The sequence below is a fragment of the Syngnathus scovelli genome, chromosome 20 (assembly GCF_024217435.2).
Source record: "Syngnathus scovelli strain Florida chromosome 20, RoL_Ssco_1.2, whole genome shotgun sequence".
Taxonomy (NCBI): Eukaryota; Metazoa; Chordata; class Actinopteri; order Syngnathiformes; family Syngnathidae; genus Syngnathus; species Syngnathus scovelli.
In genome coordinates, this window is record NC_090866.1 from 11,999,392 (window position 1) to 12,018,502 (window position 19,111).

The 19,111-nt window shown below is 56.9% G+C and overlaps 2 protein-coding genes across 5 annotated transcripts; one reads left to right on the forward strand and one right to left on the reverse strand.

Moving 5' to 3' along the window:
• Positions 1-304: 304 nt before the first annotated feature.
• On the forward strand, positions 305-10,750 carry LOC125989812 (unconventional myosin-VI). Of its 3 annotated transcripts, XM_049756161.1 has the most exons (36): positions 305-474; positions 1,938-2,061; positions 2,136-2,205; positions 2,273-2,346; positions 2,425-2,554; positions 2,620-2,725; positions 2,809-2,864; positions 2,969-3,066; positions 3,171-3,335; positions 3,523-3,603; positions 3,690-3,870; positions 3,987-4,131; positions 4,214-4,371; positions 4,486-4,577; positions 4,706-4,778; positions 4,849-4,976; positions 5,044-5,139; positions 5,252-5,413; positions 5,525-5,563; positions 5,650-5,743; positions 5,817-5,947; positions 6,043-6,120; positions 6,200-6,329; positions 6,828-6,918; positions 7,086-7,236; positions 7,331-7,539; positions 7,603-7,681; positions 7,745-7,905; positions 7,975-8,013; positions 8,163-8,198; positions 8,302-8,340; positions 8,667-8,773; positions 8,849-8,980; positions 9,119-9,151; positions 9,622-9,840; positions 9,936-10,750. In XM_049756161.1, exons 2-36 carry the CDS (start codon positions 1,945-1,947, stop codon positions 10,133-10,135), a joined length of 3,900 nt encoding a protein of 1,299 aa, XP_049612118.1. In that variant the 5' UTR covers positions 305-474; positions 1,938-1,944; the 3' UTR covers positions 10,136-10,750. The 3 variants fall into 3 exon arrangements, with proteins under 3 accessions (XP_049612118.1, XP_049612119.1, XP_049612120.1); XM_049756162.1 differs by lacking the exon at positions 9,119-9,151; XM_049756163.1 differs by lacking the exons at positions 8,163-8,198; positions 8,302-8,340.
• A 167-nt stretch (positions 10,751-10,917) lies between these two features.
• On the reverse strand, positions 10,918-17,708 carry LOC125989821 (interphotoreceptor matrix proteoglycan 1-like). Of its 2 annotated transcripts, XM_049756185.2 has the most exons (16): positions 15,795-17,707; positions 15,447-15,632; positions 15,199-15,365; positions 15,027-15,064; positions 14,890-14,924; positions 14,721-14,803; positions 14,466-14,615; positions 14,099-14,157; positions 13,994-14,014; positions 13,635-13,798; positions 13,507-13,547; positions 12,054-13,424; positions 11,689-11,908; positions 11,366-11,588; positions 11,237-11,275; positions 10,918-11,159 (listed from the first exon to the last, which is right to left on the reverse strand). In XM_049756185.2, the coding sequence occupies exons 1-15, from the start codon at positions 15,841-15,843 to the stop codon at positions 11,251-11,253; spliced, it is 2,832 nt and encodes a 943-aa protein (XP_049612142.1). In that variant the 5' UTR covers positions 15,844-17,707; the 3' UTR covers positions 10,918-11,159; positions 11,237-11,250. The 2 variants fall into 2 exon arrangements, with proteins under 2 accessions (XP_049612142.1, XP_049612141.1); XM_049756184.2 differs by having other exon boundaries at positions 15,447-17,708.
• Positions 17,709-19,111: the final 1,403 nt, after the last annotated feature.

Consider the following 19,111-nt stretch of genomic DNA (forward strand, 5'->3'; position numbering starts at 1 on the left):
CCGGTTGTTTTCTTCAGCGTTGGTTACTTACAGAGCGATGCGACACTGCCATCTGCTGGCACATGTTTGTCACGACAGTTGTGTTTGGGCTTGAATTTCACAGCCAGTCCGCTGCAGAAAGGGAAGTACGCAAAGTTTGCGCCGCAAACCCAGGCTGTGTCCAAATTTACATGGGTGGGGGGGGGGGGGACACCTGTCCGTCCCGCTCCAAGGAATTTGATGGTGGCGCCCCTGGTCCGGGCCTCCTCGGCGCCCCCCAAAGGCCGAGAGGCACGCTACAGCCTGTTCAATGTTCCCGTTCCGTGACGTCACGCGGCCACTTTCCCAGGCTGGCTGCGGGACTGGGAGGCGACGAGGGCGGCTGCTATCACACTAAGGCCACGCAGCGGCTGGCTCGCCTCGCTCACCTGCACTTCCGGCCTCGCACTCGGAGGAGTTGGTCGGGAATTGAGTCGGCCCGCCGGACGCCCGCAGGTGAGACCCAAACGAGCCGTCCGGAAAGCGAGCGACGTTGTTAGCTAACGCCGACGGCCGCGGACGCCGCCAGCCGGTTGGCCGGCCAAGCCGCCGACGTCCTCAAGCGCTGTTCAGCGTTGTTGCCTTTTTGCGGCGTCTCGTCGCGTCGCGTCGTAACACTGCTGCCATTATCGGCTCACGTCGCATTGTCTACTTTGTGACAAAGGTAACATTGTTCGCTCCATACCAGACCGCCTTCGAAAGCACGCGTATTGTCGCTCGACGCTTGGTGCAAAGCGTCTGATTAAAGCTAGCTGCCTTTCATTTGGGCCATATGTTCGGACAAATATGTGGCCCGTGTGACATTCGACCAGCCCGGCCGGCATGAATGAAACGAGGGGCTCGCTCGGGCGTCAACTCGCGCACTCCCAGGCGCTGCCATTGGCGCTGCCATTGGCGCCGCCGTCCGAGTGGAGCTCGGCGCTCCGACGACATGGAGCCAGCCAGCCGTCTTCGGAACCGACTGCTACAAGGCAGGGTTCGGAATCCGGACATGTCTTGTGACTGTGTACAAGGTTCTCTTTGATTGCGTGCAAAGTAAGTGAAGTTGAAACTTAGTGGGTTTCTCTCGGCGGCGAGCCCCGGTGCTCCCCAAAGTTGGGAGGCGCGTGCGCGAGACAGCCTGCTTGCTGCGCGTGCACGTGTTGCACACGACACAAATGGCTTGACTGGCACAGGAGACACGGATGAGCAAGATGACAGCAATAACGAAAATATAAGTGGAATCAATCAAATAGTCGAGTATAGATATGAGAGAAGCCAGTACGGCAAGAAAGTATCGGCGGATTGTGACTCGGCACCTGTGGCCAAGACGTCGGTTACACGAGCGGTCGAATAAGTCTCGTGACCGGCGAGGGCCAAGGTGAGGCGGGAAGCTGATTGCTGTTTATGACAGACGCCATTGAGCGGTCGTTACCCCGTTAATGTTTAACGCGCTTTACGGGCCGTGCGGATGACAAACCTTTTTAGCTCGACGAGGAATTGACCGCCGCGGGTGCGGTCACGACGTGCCCAAAGACAAGATACACGAGCGCAGGCCAAAGGTCGCGCGCGGCTCCACAAGATGGCCGACGCTATATTTGGCGGCAACCCTTTCAACTTGCGCTGTAACAAGTAGAGTAGGTGGCGCCAAAGACAATGATGTCACACACCATGGCACGGGACTCGTATTAGAGAATGAACATGGGGCGGCTGTGAATGAATATGGGGCAGCTGTCATTGATCACTGCGCAAACGACATCGGCCCTCGGTGATGTCACAGAGCGGTCGGTGTCTTGCCAGTTGCGGGCGAGCTCAACTGTGGCCGTTCCTCGGGCTGCCGACAGATAGGCAGGCGTCTGATTGGTTTGCCCTGAAGCTCGTGCGAAGCGTTGCGCGCAGGAACAGGCCTGGGAAGGAAAGCTGAGCGTGTTGTTTTCCAGAATCGAGATGGAGGACGGCAAACCTGTGTGGGCGCCGCACCCGGCCGACGGCTTCCAGCTGGCGACCATCGTGGACATTGGCGCCGACAGCCTCACCCTGCAGCCCCTCAAGCGCGACGCCAAGGTCAGACTCGAGCGAGCGAGCGAGCGAGCGGGATCCGACAGCACGGCGTCTCACATGCTGTGACCTTTGCGCAGACGTTGGTGGCTGCCGTCAGTCAAGTGTTCCCTGCCGAGGATGACGCGGACAAGCACGTGGAGGACAACTGTGAGTTGTCGTCTCTGCCGCTTTGAAGGCTGCGCTGAAGACGCCCGCCACGTCTTCTTTCTCGCAGGTTCCTTGATGTACCTCAACGAAGCCACGCTGCTCAACAACGTGCGCGTCAGATACAGCAAAGACAAAATCTACGTGAGTTTGCCTTTGCAGCGCTCCTCTCGACTTCCCCGAGTGGCTCAAAAGCTTTGCCTCGCTTGTGCTTGCGCTCAGACCTTCGTAGCCAACATCTTGATCGCCGTCAACCCGTACTACGACATCCCCAAGCTGTACTCGCCGGAGACCATCCAGCAGTACCGCGGACGCTCGCTGGGGACGCTCCCGCCGCACGTCTACGCCATCGGTGAGAGACGCCCCGGTCGGGCTCGGGCGCTCCCCGCTCACGCGCCTCCTCCGCTCCGTACGCAGCCGACAAGGCCTACAGGGACATGAGGGTTCTGAAGATGAGTCAGTCCATCATCGTCTCAGGAGAGTCCGGCGCCGGCAAGACGGAGAACACCAAGTTTGTGCTGAGGTGAGGTCCGAGGCGCGGCGGCCGCAAGGCGCGGCGGCCGCAAGCCTGGCGCCGCTGACGTGTCCTTGCCCTTCTCCCCACAGGTACCTGACCTCGTCGTACGGGACGGGCCAGGACATCGACGAGAGGATCGTGGAGGGTACGGCGCAGCCGTTAGCCGCCTCCCTAAACTCCCTCCCTCCCTCCCTCCCTTCCTCCCTCCCTCCCTCCCTGTGACCGTGTGACTTTGCCTGTCCCGAGCAGCAAACCCCCTGTTGGAGGCCTTCGGCAACGCCAAGACCGTGCGCAACAACAACAGCAGCCGCTTTGGCAAGTTTGTGGAGATACACTTCAATGAAAAGGTACTTGTCACACTCTGACACCACACAGGTTTCCCCCCATAAAAAAAAATAATAAATGTGTATATATATTTATTTATTTGTTTATTTTAATTTTTTTTATATAGAACGCGGTGGTGGGCGGCTTTGTGTCGCACTACCTTCTGGAGAAGTCTCGCATCTGCCGCCAGAGCGCCGAGGAGAGGAACTACCACATCTTCTACCGCCTGTGCGCCGGAGCGCCCGATGACATCCGGCTCAAGTTTCACCTCAGCTCGCCAGATACGTTCAGGGTAGGCCGCACGGCACCTCCCATAAATAATACGAAATTGGCAACACGCCGCAAGCGCGCACCCCTCCGTGCACCTCGCCGTCCCATCGGAGAAAAACAAATGGATCCGAGTTAATAAGCTGCCTGTGGGAAATATCATTCCTGAAAGAAATGCATCGTGAGCGTGCCCGCCCCTCCGTGTCTTTCAGTACCTGAACAGAGGGTGCACTCGCTTCTTTGCATCCAAGGAGACGGACAAGCAGATCCCGGACAACCGCAAAAGTTCAGAGGTAGCGTCCGCCGGGACCACCAAACCAGACGGGAAGGTTTGGAGCGATGCGGCGCTCCCTCGGCCTAACACGTGTCCCTACGTCAGCACGTGAAGGCGGGCCCGCTGAAGGATCCCCTGCTGGACGACCACGGCGACTTCCAGCGCATGCTGGTGGCCATGAAGAAGATCGGCCTGGATGACGTGGAGAAGTTGGACTTGTTCCGCGTGGTGGCCGGCGTGCTGCACCTAGGCAACGTTGACTTTGAGGAGGCGGGAAACACCTCGGGTGAGCGGGCGAGCGAGCGAGCGAGCGAACGGGGAGGGCTACGCTGAGGGGCTACGCCGTACCCACACCACTGGCTCTACTTTGCGCAACGGCGCCTGCCTGCGTGTCTCTCTCAGGCGGCTGCAGCATCAAGAAGCAGTCGGACCCACCGCTGCAACACTGTGCCGAGCTGCTGGGTCTGGACCAGCTGGAGCTGCGAGGGAGCCTCACCTCCAGGGTCATGCTCACCACAGCAGGGGGCGCCAAAGGAACCGTCATCAAGTAGGCCGCCTCCCACCCACCCGGCACCCGGCCAGCGAGGGGCCACACTTTGATGCGCTTGGCAAACGTGTCGCTCGCTCAGGGTTCCTCTGAAAGTAGAGCAGGCCAACAACGCTCGCGACGCCTTGGCCAAGGCCGTGTACAGCCGGCTCTTTGACCACGTGGTCACCAGGGTCAACCGCTGCTTCCCCTTCCAGTCGTCGGCCAACTTCATCGGCGTCTTGGACATCGCCGGCTTCGGTGCGTGAAGGGAAGGCGCTCGGGAAGGCGCCCGGCAAGGCGCCCGGCAAGGCGCCCGGTCCGGCGCCGTCTCGCCTCACCGCTGACCGCTTTGGCCTCCCTGTTTGCACGCAGAGTACTTTGAGCACAACAGCTTCGAGCAGTTCTGCATCAACTACTGTAACGAGAAGCTGCAGCAGTTCTTCAACGAGCGCATCCTAAAAGAGGTCAGACCGTCGTCAGACCGTCGTCAGACCGTCGTCAGACCGTCGTCAGACCGTCGTCGATGTCGCGCTCTAGCCAAACGTTTGAGCGCGCTTTTGTCAAGGTAACTAACTCCGGCGTCGACCCGCAGGAGCAAGAGCTGTACCAGAGGGAGGGGCTGGGAGTCAACGAGGTTCACTACGTGGACAACCAGGACTGCATCGGTACGGGGGAATGAAAGGAAGGAAAAAGCAAAGCAAAGCCGCCTCCTTGATGTGCACATGTGCTTTGCAGACCTGGTGGAGGCCAAGGTGCTGGGAATCCTGGACATCCTGGATGAGGAAAACCGACTCCCGCAGCCCAGCGACCAGCACTTTGCCGACACGGTGCACAACAAGCACAAGAACCACTTCCGCTTGACCGTACGCCCAAAAACATTTGGCTGGCCAGCCGCCACGCCCTTTGATTTGCGCCCCTTGTTTGCATCAGGTACCGCGAAAGTCGAAGCTGGCCGTCCACAGGAACGTGAGGGACGACGAAGGCTTCATCATCAGACACTTTGCAGGAGCCGTCTGCTACGAGACGGTGCGTGCGTGCCTGCCTGGCTTCCTGGCTGCCTGCCTGCCAGCCTGCCTGGCGCCGCGCCCTGGAGCGTGTTGCCGTTTCCAGCCAGCTCACTTTGAATGTTGCTCCTCAGAACAAGTTTGTGGAGAAGAACAACGATGCTCTGCACACGTCGCTGGAATGTCTGCTCAGCGAGTCCAGCGACCGATTCATCCGAGAACTCTTTGACAATGCCAACGACGCCAAGCAGAGGGCCGGGAAACTGGGATTCATCAGCGTGGGCAACAAGTTCAAGGTGAAGAATGGAGCCGGCTGCGTGGCGGCGGCGGACTTCTTGGTTGCCGGCTGCGTGGCGGTGGCCTTCTCGGTCGCCCGCCGCTCAACTTGTGCCTTTGTTCCTATGCAGACTCAGCTGAACATTCTTCTGGACAAGTTGCGCAGTACGGTAAGTAGCGTTGAGCGCCCACCGGTTGTCTTTACTGTGACCTGCCTTTTGTGTCTTTGCTGTGACCTGTCTTTTTTGTGGCTCAGGGCTCCAGTTTCATCCGCTGCATCAAACCCAACTTGAAGATGATCAGTCACCAGTTTGAAGGCGCGCAGATCCTCTCCCAGCTGCAGTGCTCGGGTCAGTGGGGCAGGTCTGCTCATTCCAAAGGCTCGCCTCGCCGGTGCTATTTTCTCCACGTCCTCCTCCCCAGGTATGGTGTCCGTGCTGGACCTGATGCAGGGCGGCTTCCCCTCCAGGGCTCCTTTCCACGAACTCTACAACATGTACAAGAAGTACATGCCCCCCAAGCTGACCCGCCTGGACCCACGCCTCTTCTGCAAGGTCCGTTTGAGGAACATCTTGCTGCCATCTTAGCATTTGCTGCAGCCGCTCAGGATTTTCTTCACGCACCGTGCGTGTGTGTGTGTTTGTCGCAGGCCTTGTTCAAAGCTTTGGGACTGAACGAGAAGGACTACAAGTTCGGCCTGACTCGAGTGTTCTTCCGACCCGGGAAGGTTGGCGGCGCCGGCCGCTCGTGCCGCCGAGCGCCGAAGCTCCGTCTGGCTTTGACCTTTTCTTCTGGGCTTGTTTTAGTTTGCCGAGTTTGACCAGATCATGAAGTCGGACCCGGATCACCTGGCGGAGTTGGTGCGGCGTGTCAACACCTGGATCATCCACAGTCGCTGGAAGAAGGTGCAGTGGTGCGCGCTGTCCGTCATCAAGCGTAAGTAGCGTGTGCAAGCAGCGTGTGCAAGCAGCGTGTGCAAGCAGCGTGTGCAAGCAGCGTGTGCAAGCAGCGTGCGCAAGTAGCGTGCGCAAGTAGCGTGCGCAAGTAGCGTGCGCAAGTAGCGTGCGCAAGTAGCGTGCGCAAGTAGCGCCTGGAAGTAGCGTGCGCAAGTAGCGCCTGGAAGTAGCGTACGCAAGTAGCGTACGCAAGTAGTGTGCGTACGCGCCGTTTGCTTCCCGTTGCCATAGTGGTAACAGTAGGTCAGTCACACCCACTGCTTTTGACCTTCCCCTCATCCTCCTTGACCTCTTTCCCGTTGGTCAGCGTTGTCTTTGTCCTCACCTTCGGCCTTCTAAACATGACTCGGCCCTCTTGTCCTCGGGCCCCTCCTTTGTCCAAAGGTGCGGAGATAAGATGACGTGAGGCGAACTCTGGCTTTGTCTTCCTGCTCGGCGTGTCGTTTGACATATGCTGCTGTTGTGTGTTTGTGCGCAGTGAAGAATAAGCTGTTGTACCGGCGCCGCGCGTGCATCGTCATGCAAAAGACGGTGCGCATGTGGCTCTGCAAGAAGAAGCACAAACCACGGTGGGTGGGTGCACGCGCTCAGAGCGGCTGCCTTCTTCGTCCTCGTCCATCTGTCCGTTCATTCGGCCTTGCGCTTCTCCGTTGGAGACCATCCATCTTCATCTTCCTTCTTTGCGTTGTTCTTCAACGGCCTCGACTTCTTCTTCTAACGCCCCCCTTTGCTTCAGGATCGACGGCCTGGTTAAGGTGCGCCATCTGAGGAAGAGGATGGAGCGCTTCAACGAAGTGGTGGCCGGACTCAAGGAGGGCAAGGAGGAGATGAGCGCTCAGGTTGAGCGGCTGGACGCCGACATCTGCGCCCTCATGCTCAAGATCAAGGTGGGTCCCCGAAACGGCCGGCCGGCCGGCCCGAGTCAGCGGGCAGGGCTCCACACGTCACCGTTGCGCTCGCTCGCTCGCTCGCCGTCGCCAGGCCACAGAGATGCGGCGCGTGGACATCGAGCACGACTACCAGGCCCTGGTGGTGCGCTCGGAGCAGCTGCTCAGCGCCTTGCAGAACAAGAAGAAGGAGGAGGAAGAGCGGGAGCGTTTGCGCCGCATCCAGGAGGAGATGGAAAGGGAGAGGAAGAGGAGAGAGGAGGAAGAGCGCCGCCGCCAGGAGGAGGAAAACGAGAGACGCGCGTAAGTTACCGGAAGTTGACCAGAAGGGCCCAGAAGAAAAGCACACGTTCCTTTTGCTGACAGCAAAGCCGAGATGGAGATGAAGAGGAAGCAGGAAGAGGAGGAGAGGAAGAGGAGAGAGGAGGAGCACAAGAGCCTGCAGGTGGGTATTCCCTCAGGCATCAAAGCCCCAGCTTACACTCAAGGTCCTTTGGCCTCTACCCAGTTGCAAATGGAGCAGCAGCTGGAGGCGGATCGTGAGGAGGAAATCTCGCGCCAGGCGGTTCTGGAGCAGGAGAGGCGAGACCGAGAGTTGGCGCTGAGGATCGCGCAGAGCGAAGCTGAGCTCATTCCGGACGACTCGCAGAACGACGCCGCCCTCCGCAGGTGAAGGCGCCCCTCCCCGCCCTCCCGGCTCGGGCCTTTTTTAACGTCTGCTTGTTCTCCTCCCGGCAGCACCGAGTCGTCGCATTCGTCGTCTCCCGAACAAGCAGCGTAAGAACTTTGCACGCGGCCTTACGGCTGGCTCCCTTTAACCTGTGACCTTTGCATGCCGCCGAGTGGGACGGCGAGCGTCTTCCGATGGGACCGGAGGGTCACGTCACTTGCGCGCGTGTGACGCTGCTCCTGTTTTGTCTTTTCAGCCCTTCTGCTGGGCCCAAAGTGCCGAATTTGAGCATGTACGTAGGTAACGCGCCCAAAACAAGCGGAAGGCAAAACCGCAAACACCTCGCGCTCGTTTTCTTGAATGATGATGATGATGATGATGATGAAATGTTGTAGGGAGGAGATGGCCAAGGAAATGAGCGAGCTTCTGGCGAGGTGCGTGCAAACGTCTTTGGGCTGCTCTCGCGCCGTGGCTCCGGCCATTTTCAGATCTGCTCCAACCTTTCCGTTGATTGACTAGCTTTGTCATCAATCAGCTTCTTTGATTTTGAACGGTGATGGTGGAGGTTGCCCAAAACAGGAAGTGACTTGTGTTGACTCTCTCCCATGTGAAGTTGCTCCCGCCGCCGCCGCCGCCGCCGTCGTCTTTCTCTTCCTCTCTCACAGTTTTGACTCGCCAACCAATAGTTTAGCGTGTCGAGGTGTCCCTTTTCCGCTGATGTCCTGCCCGCCCCTCCCCCTCTCTGTCTCCTCGTCATCAGAGGTCCTCAGGTTCAGGCCAGCAAAGCGGCCGGCCCCGCCAACGGCAAATACCAACTCAGCAAGTGGAAGTACGCCGAGCTCAGGGACGCCATCAACACATCCTGCGGTGAGACCAGGGGAGGGGCTTATAGTATGTGCGGGGCGTGCCCGCGAGCTGCTGAAACATGCACGTGTTCCGTAGACATCGAGCTGCTGGCGGCATGCCGCGAGGAATTCCACCGCCGGCTGAAGGTCTACCACGCCTGGAAGTCCAAGAACAAAAAGAGGAACGCCGACACGGAGCAGCGGGCGCCCAAATCTGTCACCGACTACGGTACCCTCAGCTTACGCGGCTTCCGTGTGCGCCTCACGTTTCCTCGCCTTAAAGTCCGGCACGTCCATTTGGAGTTCCGCCAGCTCTGAGCGTAGTGTCTGTGCTCGTTGGCACACGTAACGGCGTCTTTACTTTCAGGTGGCGCGCCGTCTGTGCTAAGTGGTCGGAAGTGTAAGTTTGCTTGAGTATTTTGCGCGTTGGACTACTAACTGCCCCGCCCCCCTCCTCCCTCCCTCCCTCCCTCCCACTGACCCCGCCCCCTCATAGTGTCTACTCCCGCTGCGAAACTGGGCTTGTCGTCATTACGGCTTCTCTTCAGGAAGGGGGAGGTAGGGGGGGTTCCCAGGGCGTCTTGCTTAAGTGCCAGTGGACTGGTACCAGTCAGCGTGAGCAGGCCAATGCCGTCGCGGCGGCTGTGTTGGGAATCTGCTTGCACAAAAGCCGGGGTGGGGTGGGGTGGGGTGGGGTAGGGTGGCCGCGTCCTCCCTCGGCCACCCCACCGTATGTCACCGCATGGTAGCCGCTTGACAGACTTGCGCGGACGCTGGTAGATCACGGATTCCCAACACAGCCCGGACGTCGCCGGCCGACGGGCAAAAAGCTGCCGGCGCTCGCTGATGCGTGTACCCCCGCCTTTGCAGCCCAGCGGAACCCGGCCCCCTCTGTGCCGACCCGCCAGTATGAGGTGTCTCCGGACCGGCAGCAGCGTTTCTTCCGCATTCCGTTCATCCGGCCGGGCGACCGGTACAAAGACCCGCAGGGCAAGAAGAAGGGCTGGTGGTACGCCCACTTTGACGGGCCCTGGATCGCCCGGCAGATGGAGCTGCACCCCGACAAGCACCCCATCCTGCTGGTGGCCGGTGAGCGAGCGAGCGAGGGGCCCTGGTGGATTCCTAGAGGATGTCACACTCGGGCCCTTCTAAGCGCGCTCACCGCACTGTCGTTTGGCTCTCAGGCAAAGACGACATGGAGATGTGCGAGCTGAGTCTGGACGAGACGGGGCTGTCCCGCAAAAGGGGTGCCGAGATCCTGCCCCGCCAGTTTGAGGAGATCTGGGAGCGCTGCGGCGGCGTCCAGTACCTGCGCAGCGCCATCCAGAATCGGCAGGCACGGCCCACCTACGCCACGGCCATGCTGCAGGCCACCTTCAAGTGAAGCCAGGCCAGTTCTTCGGCTTTTTTTTTTGCTTTTGTTTTTTGCCTTCCCGCAAGGCCTCACCTCACTCGTCAACGTCCTCCCTCCCGGCGAGCGTTTGGAACAGCGCGCCGCTTTTCCCGCCACCTCCTTCTTGTTTTCTTGCCGTGCGATTAATGAAGCCAAACGCGGACGCTGATGGATTAATTGCGCTTAACGACCATGCCTGCAAATGTGAACTAATGACCAATAATGACCAATCATGTTGTTTTCCCTTTTGACATTGGTACGCCGTTGCTATCCGCTAACAGCTAGCCGACCGACCGGCCGGCCGGCCGGCGAGCTTTTGCCGATGCCGTTGAAAGACCAATCAAGCTTTGATTTTGTCAGCCGTCTTTGAACCGGAATCTAGCTACCGCACTGGATCTTTTTCTATGCCTTTTTTTGTGGGTGGGGAGGGGCAACGTTAGCAATAAAAGCGCCCAAGAAGCCCCGTGTGTCGTTCAATTTCAAGGGGGTGCTCCGCCTGATCCCAACACCTCGCTCAAAAATGGCCCCTGGGTTTTTTGGTTTGTTTTTTTCTGTCACACGTCTGTCCTCAGCAGCAGTCAATAAAGGCACTGGGGCGTCACCTTATTCAAGCCGTCTCCCGCGAGTCTTTCAACTTGCTGTCTCCTGAACCCGTCCGTCCGTCTATCTGTGAATGAGTGTCCAAACGCGATCCTTTGTGCGTGTGTCTCAAACCTATTTTGGAATGAATCTGAATGTGTGCTTGCAATTTGATGATGGAAGCGAGACAAAAAGACGGAGCATTTTTCTTGTCAAAGTTGAACAAGAAGCACAAAGAAGCAACAGAAGAAGGACAAAGCGTAGCTTCTTCTCTTTCCGGCGCCGAGGTGAGTTTTCCGAGGCGATCCCCTTGCAGCCGGAGCGCCATTTTTCTTTTTGCAATATTTGCAGGCGGCCGGTCTCGTCTCGCCTGGCCTGGCCTCGTCTCGCCGGGGAAGGAATGAAGGAAACCTTGATTGAAAGCAACTGCGAGTCCCTGCGGGAGACGACACGTTTCTCGTTGAAATCTCAAGACCAAGCGCCTTCTAAATGAAACGCAAAGTCTGAGCTCACCTGCCGTCACGGGATCAGAACTTCCTGGAAGATTTGGACCTGAGCAATGACACGAAGAACAGGAGCTCCGTCTCGGACGTTTGTACGGTCAGCGCATCGATCGGCGCGCCGCGACTCGGACAACATCACCTGCACACGACTCCGTGTCCGGGTTCCACGTGACACTCGGCGTCGTCTCCGCATCGTCCGGGCCGAAGCTCGCAGACGCTCCGACACGGAAGGCCGTCCACGGAGAGGAAGCCCGGCCGGCACTGGCACCGGGCCTCTCGGGACCTCGCCCCGTTCGACGGCTCCAGCACGCAGCGAGAATGGCCCCCGCAGCTCAGGAACTTGCAAGGGTCAGCCCGGTCCGCTACGGAGACCGGTCACGTGGACAGGTTAGCGTCCCTCGTTTGGACTTGGGTTCAGATTGACAATGTCCCGAATGGCGCCTCCCAGCTCGGAGCACTCACCTGGCTCGACGTCCACCGAGCCGCTGTCGATGTGGATGTGCAGGTGCGCCGCAGCCGTGGAGCAGAACTCGCGCAGGACGCACTGGACCGCCTCGGTGATGTTGTATGGCACCGACTTGGCCAACTTCATTCTGCTGTTGACGACCACGCTGCCTTTGCGGAAGTTGAGGATCTCCAAGTTGCGAAAGCCTGTTAGGTTGGCCTGCAAGTAGGGCAGCAGCTTTTTTTTTTTTTTTTTTTTTTTGCAGGGGCCAAGCCGGCAGCATTGGTGGGGCCGCACGAAGAACAAAGGGAATACACACAAAAGTCAAATCGTGTCCTTTTGCACGCACGCACGCACGCTGACTCGCTGTCCTTTTCCTCACCACATTCAGGAAGGTGTTCTCCAAGGACCTGTACTCGGGCGACGTCTTGTTGAAGAGGTCCTCGGAGAAGTCAAAGTTGGTGACGCGCAGGCTGAAGAAGACCACCAGCTCGCGACCGTGAGGAGCCGTCGTCACGGTGGCCGTGGTCAGGTATGCGACGGCGGGCACCTCCGTGGCGCTGTCAAAAAAGCCGCTCCCTTCTTCCGCCGGGTCCTCGGTGGTGAGCGCTCTGCTCGTCTGCCCCGCAGATCCCTTCGTGTCCTCCTCCATGACGATGACGGCGCTTTGCTGGTGAGCTTCCGCCACCTCAAAGAGTCCAAAGTCCACAGTTGGGCCGCGAGGAGCAGAGGTGCTAGCGTAGGTCTCGACCCATTCCCCAGAGTTGGCATCTGATGGCTCCTCAGAGAGCAAGTTGTCAGCGGTCGGACGTTGGCTTTCGTGCTCTTCTTTGCCGTCAGATGGGAACCATATTTGAAGCCATTTGCTGGTGCCGGGCTCCGGGACGGCTTCTAAAATGGAAAGTGACGGAGGAGCGCTGGTTTCCTCGTCTCCATCCTTTGTTTCTGCCGGTGCTTCCGTCGCCCCTGCTCGGAGCGCTTTTGTTGCATTGTCACTTTGTTCCGAGTACAAAATAGCTCCCATCTCGGCTTCCGGTGGATGGAGTCCCTCTGCGGTGGGTTGCCAAGCTCCCGCTGCTGTTTGCCAGTGTGCCCTTTCATTCCCTCCTGACTCTGGTTGCGACGGAGACGCCGGAGGACGGTCCACCGCCGCCGGCCCCTCGGTAAGCGCCTCTTCTTCAATTGCTATTTGCTCCTCAAGCGTTGTGAAACCCGTCGGGGGCGCTTCCTCTGAAGCGACAGCGGCGGTGCTTTCCACCGGTGCGGCGGTGCTTTCCGCCGGTGCGGCGGGCAATGGGCCAGCCCAGCTCTCCTTGGCCACGCTTTGCGCTTCTTCCGGAACAGTGGTGGCAACAAGACCCGAGTCCAAAAGTTCCTCACCGGCTGAAGACGGGATCAGCGACACGCCGGCGGTCAGGTCCAGGTCAGCCGTTGTCGGAGGGCTCGCCGTGTAGTGCCGGACAAGTTCTCCAGTTTCAGTCTTCCGGAAAGTCTCCGTTTGATGAGAAATGATCAACTCTTCTTCTTCGCTGGATGGCTCTAGTGCGTCTGGCTCAAACCTCAGGTCCTCCCCCCCCTCATCATCATCATCATCATCATCATCATCATCATCCTCCTCCTCGGTGGGGTCCGGGAGCGTGACCAGAGTGTAGTCCTTCTCCACGGCGGGGAGGGGCAAGACCAGACCGAGTTGTTCCACCTCCGGGTCAGCCAGGAAGACTTCAAAGTGGTTGCGGGAGTCGGGTTCCCTGACCTGAGAAGATGTGACAATCGTCAGTCATCAATCGTCTCTCCTTCCTTCCTTCCTTCCTTCCTTGCTTGACGTGTGCGAGTACCTCCGTGTCAGCTTCCTGGGTCGGCCGCGTAGGAACGCCCTCTGCCGCCATCAAACAAACAAGCACGCAAGCAATCACTCACAGTTGTCCACTTGACTCGATGGACATGGAGTGCGAGCGCACCGTACCTGGGTCAAAGATCAAGGATTCCAGATCGACCGGAAGGGACGCCTCCTCGTGCAAAGCTCTTCTCACCGCCTCCCTCAATTTGGAGTTTGCCGCGTCGGACGACGCCTCGCCTGGCAAAGCCGTTTCAAAGAGCAGGGAATAGAGGACCGTGATTCCGCCAACACTGAAGAAGTAGAAGAAGCACAAGAAGCACTTTGGCAGACAACAGACTGTGTGTGTGTGTGTGTGTGTGTGTGTGTGTGTGTGTGTGTGTGTGTGTGTGTGTGTGTGTGTGTGTGTGTGTGTGTGTGTGTGTGTGTGTGTGTGTGTGTGTGTGTGTGTGTGTGTGTGTGTGGTGGGGCACTAGGAAAGTCCTTACCTATCGGCTCGCTGCGTCTCACTTGCGTTGGGAGCAAACAATGGCAAACGTATCAAAGGGATGTTTTAGCACCTGACCCAGTGGGCCGGGTCGGGCCGGGCCTACCTGATTCGCAGCACAAGGATGCTTTTAAAGCCCGGAAGCTTGTCAAAAACATGCTGCATCTGTGGAAGAAACACAGCGATGTTGAGCAGCGGCTCGGCTCACCTCGGCTCGTGACATGTGGCAGAGCATGAGTGACTGCCCTGCCTCCCTCCCTCCCTCCCTCCCTCCCTCCCTGGCTGTGACATAATCGCCTTTGGAACGTAGTTGCGTAACTTCCTGCTGCAAATGGACCCGATCCGCTCCGAGCGCAGCTTTCCCAACAAAGTGGCTGGCTGCGCCATTTGATGAGATGGGGCCAAACATGGGCCAAATTGCAACATCTTGCACACATCTTCAGAATGGGTTACGCAGGTTCTGGAGAAGCCACCTGGTCCTGCAGGTGGTGAGCCAGATCAATATACTGGGGAGAGTCCGGGTCATCCAGCAGTTCCCGGTATCCCGGATCCACCAGGTCGATGGCGAAATCCAGCCTCTGCTCCGCCGGACTCTCGGGGACGGCATTAGGAAGGTCCGAGTCCTTTAATGAGAGGGACGAGACAATTGGATCTGGCCTTTGGAAAGCTTTATTTACTTATTTTTTTTGTGGCTGCTGCCCAAATACTAAATCCAGGCCAAATAGTACCTCCTCTCCATCCACTGTGGTGGTCCTCTGAGAGTGCGGAGAGGACGTTGCCCCCTTGAGGAGGGCACTGACGGTGGTCGCCACTTGAAGAGGAAAGAACACGGGTGGGTCAGCACGACGTCAGCTGTTGGTAGTCAACTTTTATTTTTTTTACCCCCCTTCTTCCTACCCGGCGTGTCGGAAGCCACGGGAGTCGGCAAACCTCTGGGAATAGAAATGACAAGTGGATGACGGCGTGCTAGGCAAAAGTCAGTGGGGAAGAGAAAGGACGCGGGCGGGCGGGCGGGCGAGCGGGTGGCCGCCTACCGTGATTGTGGACGCTCGTTTCGGAGGCGCCGCATCCTCTGCACACAAATGCAACAAATAGGCTGGCTGAGTCTCCCAAAAGTGTGGAGAGTTTGCCGCTTTGCTCCCTCACAGCTCACTCAATCAGCATTTTTCACCGCAATCAACTTTGAATCTGCCTTTTTTTGTTCACCCTGTGGATCAGGTCCAGGTGCTCCTCAGAGTTGCCAAAGCTTCGGGCCATGTCGGCGATGCCGAGCGACTCCCGCTGACAGGTGTGAAGCCATCGCTGGTACTCGGAGGTGGCGGGAATCCTGTCCAAGAAGATCCTGTACGCCTCCCACACGGCCTCCTGGCACACTAGCGCGCAAAAAAAAGAAGCTGCCATCAACCGGGAGCGAGCGAGCGAGCGGGAGCGAGCGACCGTGCCGACTGGCGCACCTCGCAGCTGGTAGTACGCCTGATGAGTGGCCAGAACCTCGGCCACGCTCTCTTGAGGACAGATCCTCACGCCCGAGTGCAGGAAAAGCGACCTCTTGGATCGTCCTCCGGCGAGTTTCAGGTTTGTCGGTGGCCACGGCGAGACTGCCTCCTCCTTAGGGCTCAAGTCCGGCGGGACGCTCCCGCCTGCATGGGAGAACAAGACGGAGGGAGGCCTACGATGGCGGGAGCGGCGAGTGCAGCGTGGCGCATATCGCATCGCCGCTTGTCTTTGGGATTTACTTACACAATCCTAATGAGCTTCCCGAGTCGTCGCATTCTCCGCAAATACAAAAGCAGCCGACTCACCTTGGACCCGCCAGGCGACAAACAGCAGCAGACCCAAGGCCCCCAACATTGTGGAAAAAAAGTGAAATAGTCAGTCGGCACGAGGTGGACAGCCAGACGCTGGGCTGGGCTGGGCTGGGCTGGGCTGGGCTGGGCTGGGCTGGACGGGCGTCCGCGGAAGCTTCCAGAGGAGTTGTGGCATCGGCCGGCGGCGGCGGCAGGGGGAAAAGTGGCGTCGGCTCCGCCCAAAAGAATTGAGGGACAGCCGTGAGGTTAAAAGAGTAGACTCTGTTTTGGGAATAATCTGTTTATCTGCTGCTCAGACGTAATCCCGCTTCACCATCCTGTTAGTGGATTTCAGCCACCTTGCGACGCTCTCACTCGACACGCCGCAAAATGGTCCCCGCCATCCCCACGACGTCACCCTCCCCGCTGCGACACGACTGCTCTTCTCATTCCCCACAATTGCAGCAAGTTACTTTAACGTGGGCAGAGAACAGCGGGACTTTCACTGCAACTTTTTCGACGCCCCCCGAATCTTCCTGCGACATTCCGGCCTGCGTATGCAACATGTGCAAATCAGCACCACGCAGAAGTCCCAAGTACAAGCCGTGGTTCTACTTGACCTTTTAGTCACAATTAGTAGTCCAAGTAGTAACCCGTGCAAACGTCATACGTTGTTCAGGCAACAGTTGTCGTTCAGTGTCGGGCTATTTTAGTACTCTGTGTGCGAATGTGTATGCGTGCGTGTGTTTGCGTCGCGACAAAAATACAGACGCCAATAATCCCCTTAATTTTCTCTCTTTAAGCTGAAGACGAAGAGCAATGGGCGGGCCGGCGCCGTCTGGGCCGCACAAACATTCATTCCTGTTTGGACAACAACAACAAGGACAACACAAAGTAGGCGACAGCATAGGTACTTCCTCACACGCACACTTCGATGAGTCTGTCAGAAGGCAATTTTCTGTCTGTCAAAAAGCTTTTTTTTTTTCTCTTCTCATGGTGTCCCCCCCAAAATGTCTCTGAGGCAACACTCGTGTTGTGTGTATCCAGGGCATTGGCCCTGATTTTAGCCCGGTAATTTGAAATGCTCAGGGCCCTCCATGGCGTGCGTGTGTGCGCGCGCCTGCCATCGATGGCCTCCTGCCGTGCAGCCCGGACCCAAATGCAAACCAATGAGCGCTGACTGCGCGCGCGTGTGTGTGTATATATGTATAATATAATCATGTATTATTATATATCCCATCTTTAAATGCGTTTCATATCAAACTGTCAACCTATTCACGATATGAAATATGAATCGATAGTGCCTATCTGTTTTTTCCTTTTAAAGCACAGGTGTCAAAGTCAAGGCCCGGGGACCAGATACGGTCCGCCACATCGTTTTATGTGGCCCGCGAAGACAAATTGTGCATCAAATTCGTGTGTCATTACTAGAATTGCAAATTGTCTTCACTTTTAATATCTTTTTTTTTTTTTTATATATTTGACCAGTTTTTACTCGTCTGATTTGAAAACGAGTTATTTGTAGCTTTTACTGTATATAATATGAGGTGCTCATATATTGATTTGGGTTGACAGTCATAATGGCCCTCCGAAAGAAGCTTTGACTACAATGCGGCCCGCGAAAAAAATGAGTTTGACACCCCTGCTTTCAAGTGATTGGTTGTCGGTAACGATTTGTCTCCGAGTTGTGTGTTCAATAAAGTATCAGGGAAAAAAATGGTGGTCAGCGACGTGACGTCATTCACCTGCTTGACGGCGCCACCTGTTCAGTTGACTTGAAACGCTTCCGTTTTATTTTCACGACACGTCGATGTTTCAAGATGCAGTCCGGCACTTGAGCAAATAGCACAACGAACACGCCTATTTGTGTTTAATGTGAAGAAGAAGAAAGAAGAAGAAGAAGAAAATCAACCTACGGATGTGAGCGACAGTTAGCTGGTCGAATGGAGGGACACAGAAGACGCCTGGAAGGTCATTTCAAACATCCATTCATTTCCATTTCCATTTGTGCCAAAATCACAAGGTCTTCTTCGCAAGCAAGCAACCTGCCGCTATTTGGCCATCTCCAACCTTATTACGCGTATGTGTGTGGAACTTAATTGACATGGACCGCATCAGTGATGTGAAGATACACCATTTGTGTTTGTTGGAGTAGTATGCGAGTTTCACGTTTTCGTACTTTTCTTCATCTCATTTTCAAAGCTGGCCAAGTACAGGAACAGACTAAATAGAGTAATGATATTAATAGTCACCATTCATTTGGTCATTCCAGTCGGCATTGAATAGTTTGAACACTACGATATTACCTTTGCAATTTCAACTGAAAGTATTCGTATGCCTCCTTTCCATAATTTCGTGTACAAATCCAAACTGTAAGTCCTCCAAGTCGGTCTTTAAATTGACCAATTTCTTTCAAATTGGACAGAAACAGAGAAAAAGATTTCATAAATATGTATAATAATACGCATTTGGTGTTTGGTTAACTGCAAATGTTGTTGTTTCTTGGTGCCTTGCAAATCTTGACTGGCAACAACACATTATGTTGACGAGTGATATTAATTGCTTGTAAATGTTAAAGTCCCAATGATTGTCACACACACATCTGGGTGTGGCGAAATTTGTCTCTGCATTGAACCCATCCCCGTGTGATTTTGATCCATCCCCTGGGGGATGGAGGGGAGCAGTGAGCAGCAGCGGTGCCGCCCGCGCTCGGGAATCATTTGGTGATCTAACCCCCCAATTCCAACTCTTAATGCTGAGTGCCAAGCAGGGAGGCAATGGGTCCCATTTTTATAGTCTTTGGCTTCCAGTCTCAGGGCGGCGGACACTCTAGCACTAGGCCACTGAGCTGGGATAACTTAATGAATATGTATGAAAATAAGAAATACTTTTGTTTTTGGACCCCATTGATGATTGTCTGAATGCTGTGCGTGTGCATGTCAGAGTGCTTTTTGGCCAAAGTGGGCTTGGCAGTGGCAGTGGCAGTGGCGGTGATCAGGGGCAGGTCGCAGGGCGTCGACCTCCGCCGGCACATCCAGGCTTTGTCGGCGAGGCTGAAGGAGAGCGAGCAGATGCGGAGGAGCCAAGCGGAGGAGCCGGGGCGGGAGGCGCCTGGGCGGGGGGCCTCGCTGCTCGCCACGACGACAGCAAGCGCAGGTACTCGCTAGCGGGTACACGTCGTGCTCGTCGCCAGCCTCATGGAACACGTCTGTCTGTCTGTCTGTCTGTCTGTCAGGTCACGCTGTCAGCACGGAGAGCGAGGGCACCGCAGGCTACCACACAGGCACGCCAAAACTCTCTCAGCTTCTTTGCCCCCGCCGCCGCCGCTGCCA

What these genes read in the sequence shown, in the direction of transcription:
- LOC125989821 (XM_049756184.2), bottom strand. Translation starts at nt 15,705, where the DNA reads ATGCGATATGCGCCACGCTGCACTCGCCGCTCCCGCCATCGTAGGCCT. An exon ending in GAGACGCAGCGAGCCGATAG is followed by an intron (nt 13,799 to 13,993) that starts GTAAGGACTTTC and finishes CTACTTCTTCAG; the next exon opens with TGTTGGCGGAATCACGGTCC. An exon ending in AGAACACCTTCCTGAATGTG is followed by an intron (nt 11,909 to 12,053) that starts GTGAGGAAAAGG and finishes AAAAAAAAAAAG; the next exon opens with CTGCTGCCCTACTTGCAGGC.
- LOC125989812 (XM_049756161.1), top strand. Translation starts at nt 1,945, where the DNA reads ATGGAGGACGGCAAACCTGTGTGGGCGCCGCACCCGGCCGACGGCTTC. An exon ending in AGATACACTTCAATGAAAAG is followed by an intron (nt 3,067 to 3,170) that starts GTACTTGTCACA and finishes TTTTTTATATAG; the next exon opens with AACGCGGTGGTGGGCGGCTT. An exon ending in AAAGTGCCGAATTTGAGCAT is followed by an intron (nt 8,199 to 8,301) that starts GTACGTAGGTAA and finishes GAAATGTTGTAG; the next exon opens with GGAGGAGATGGCCAAGGAAA.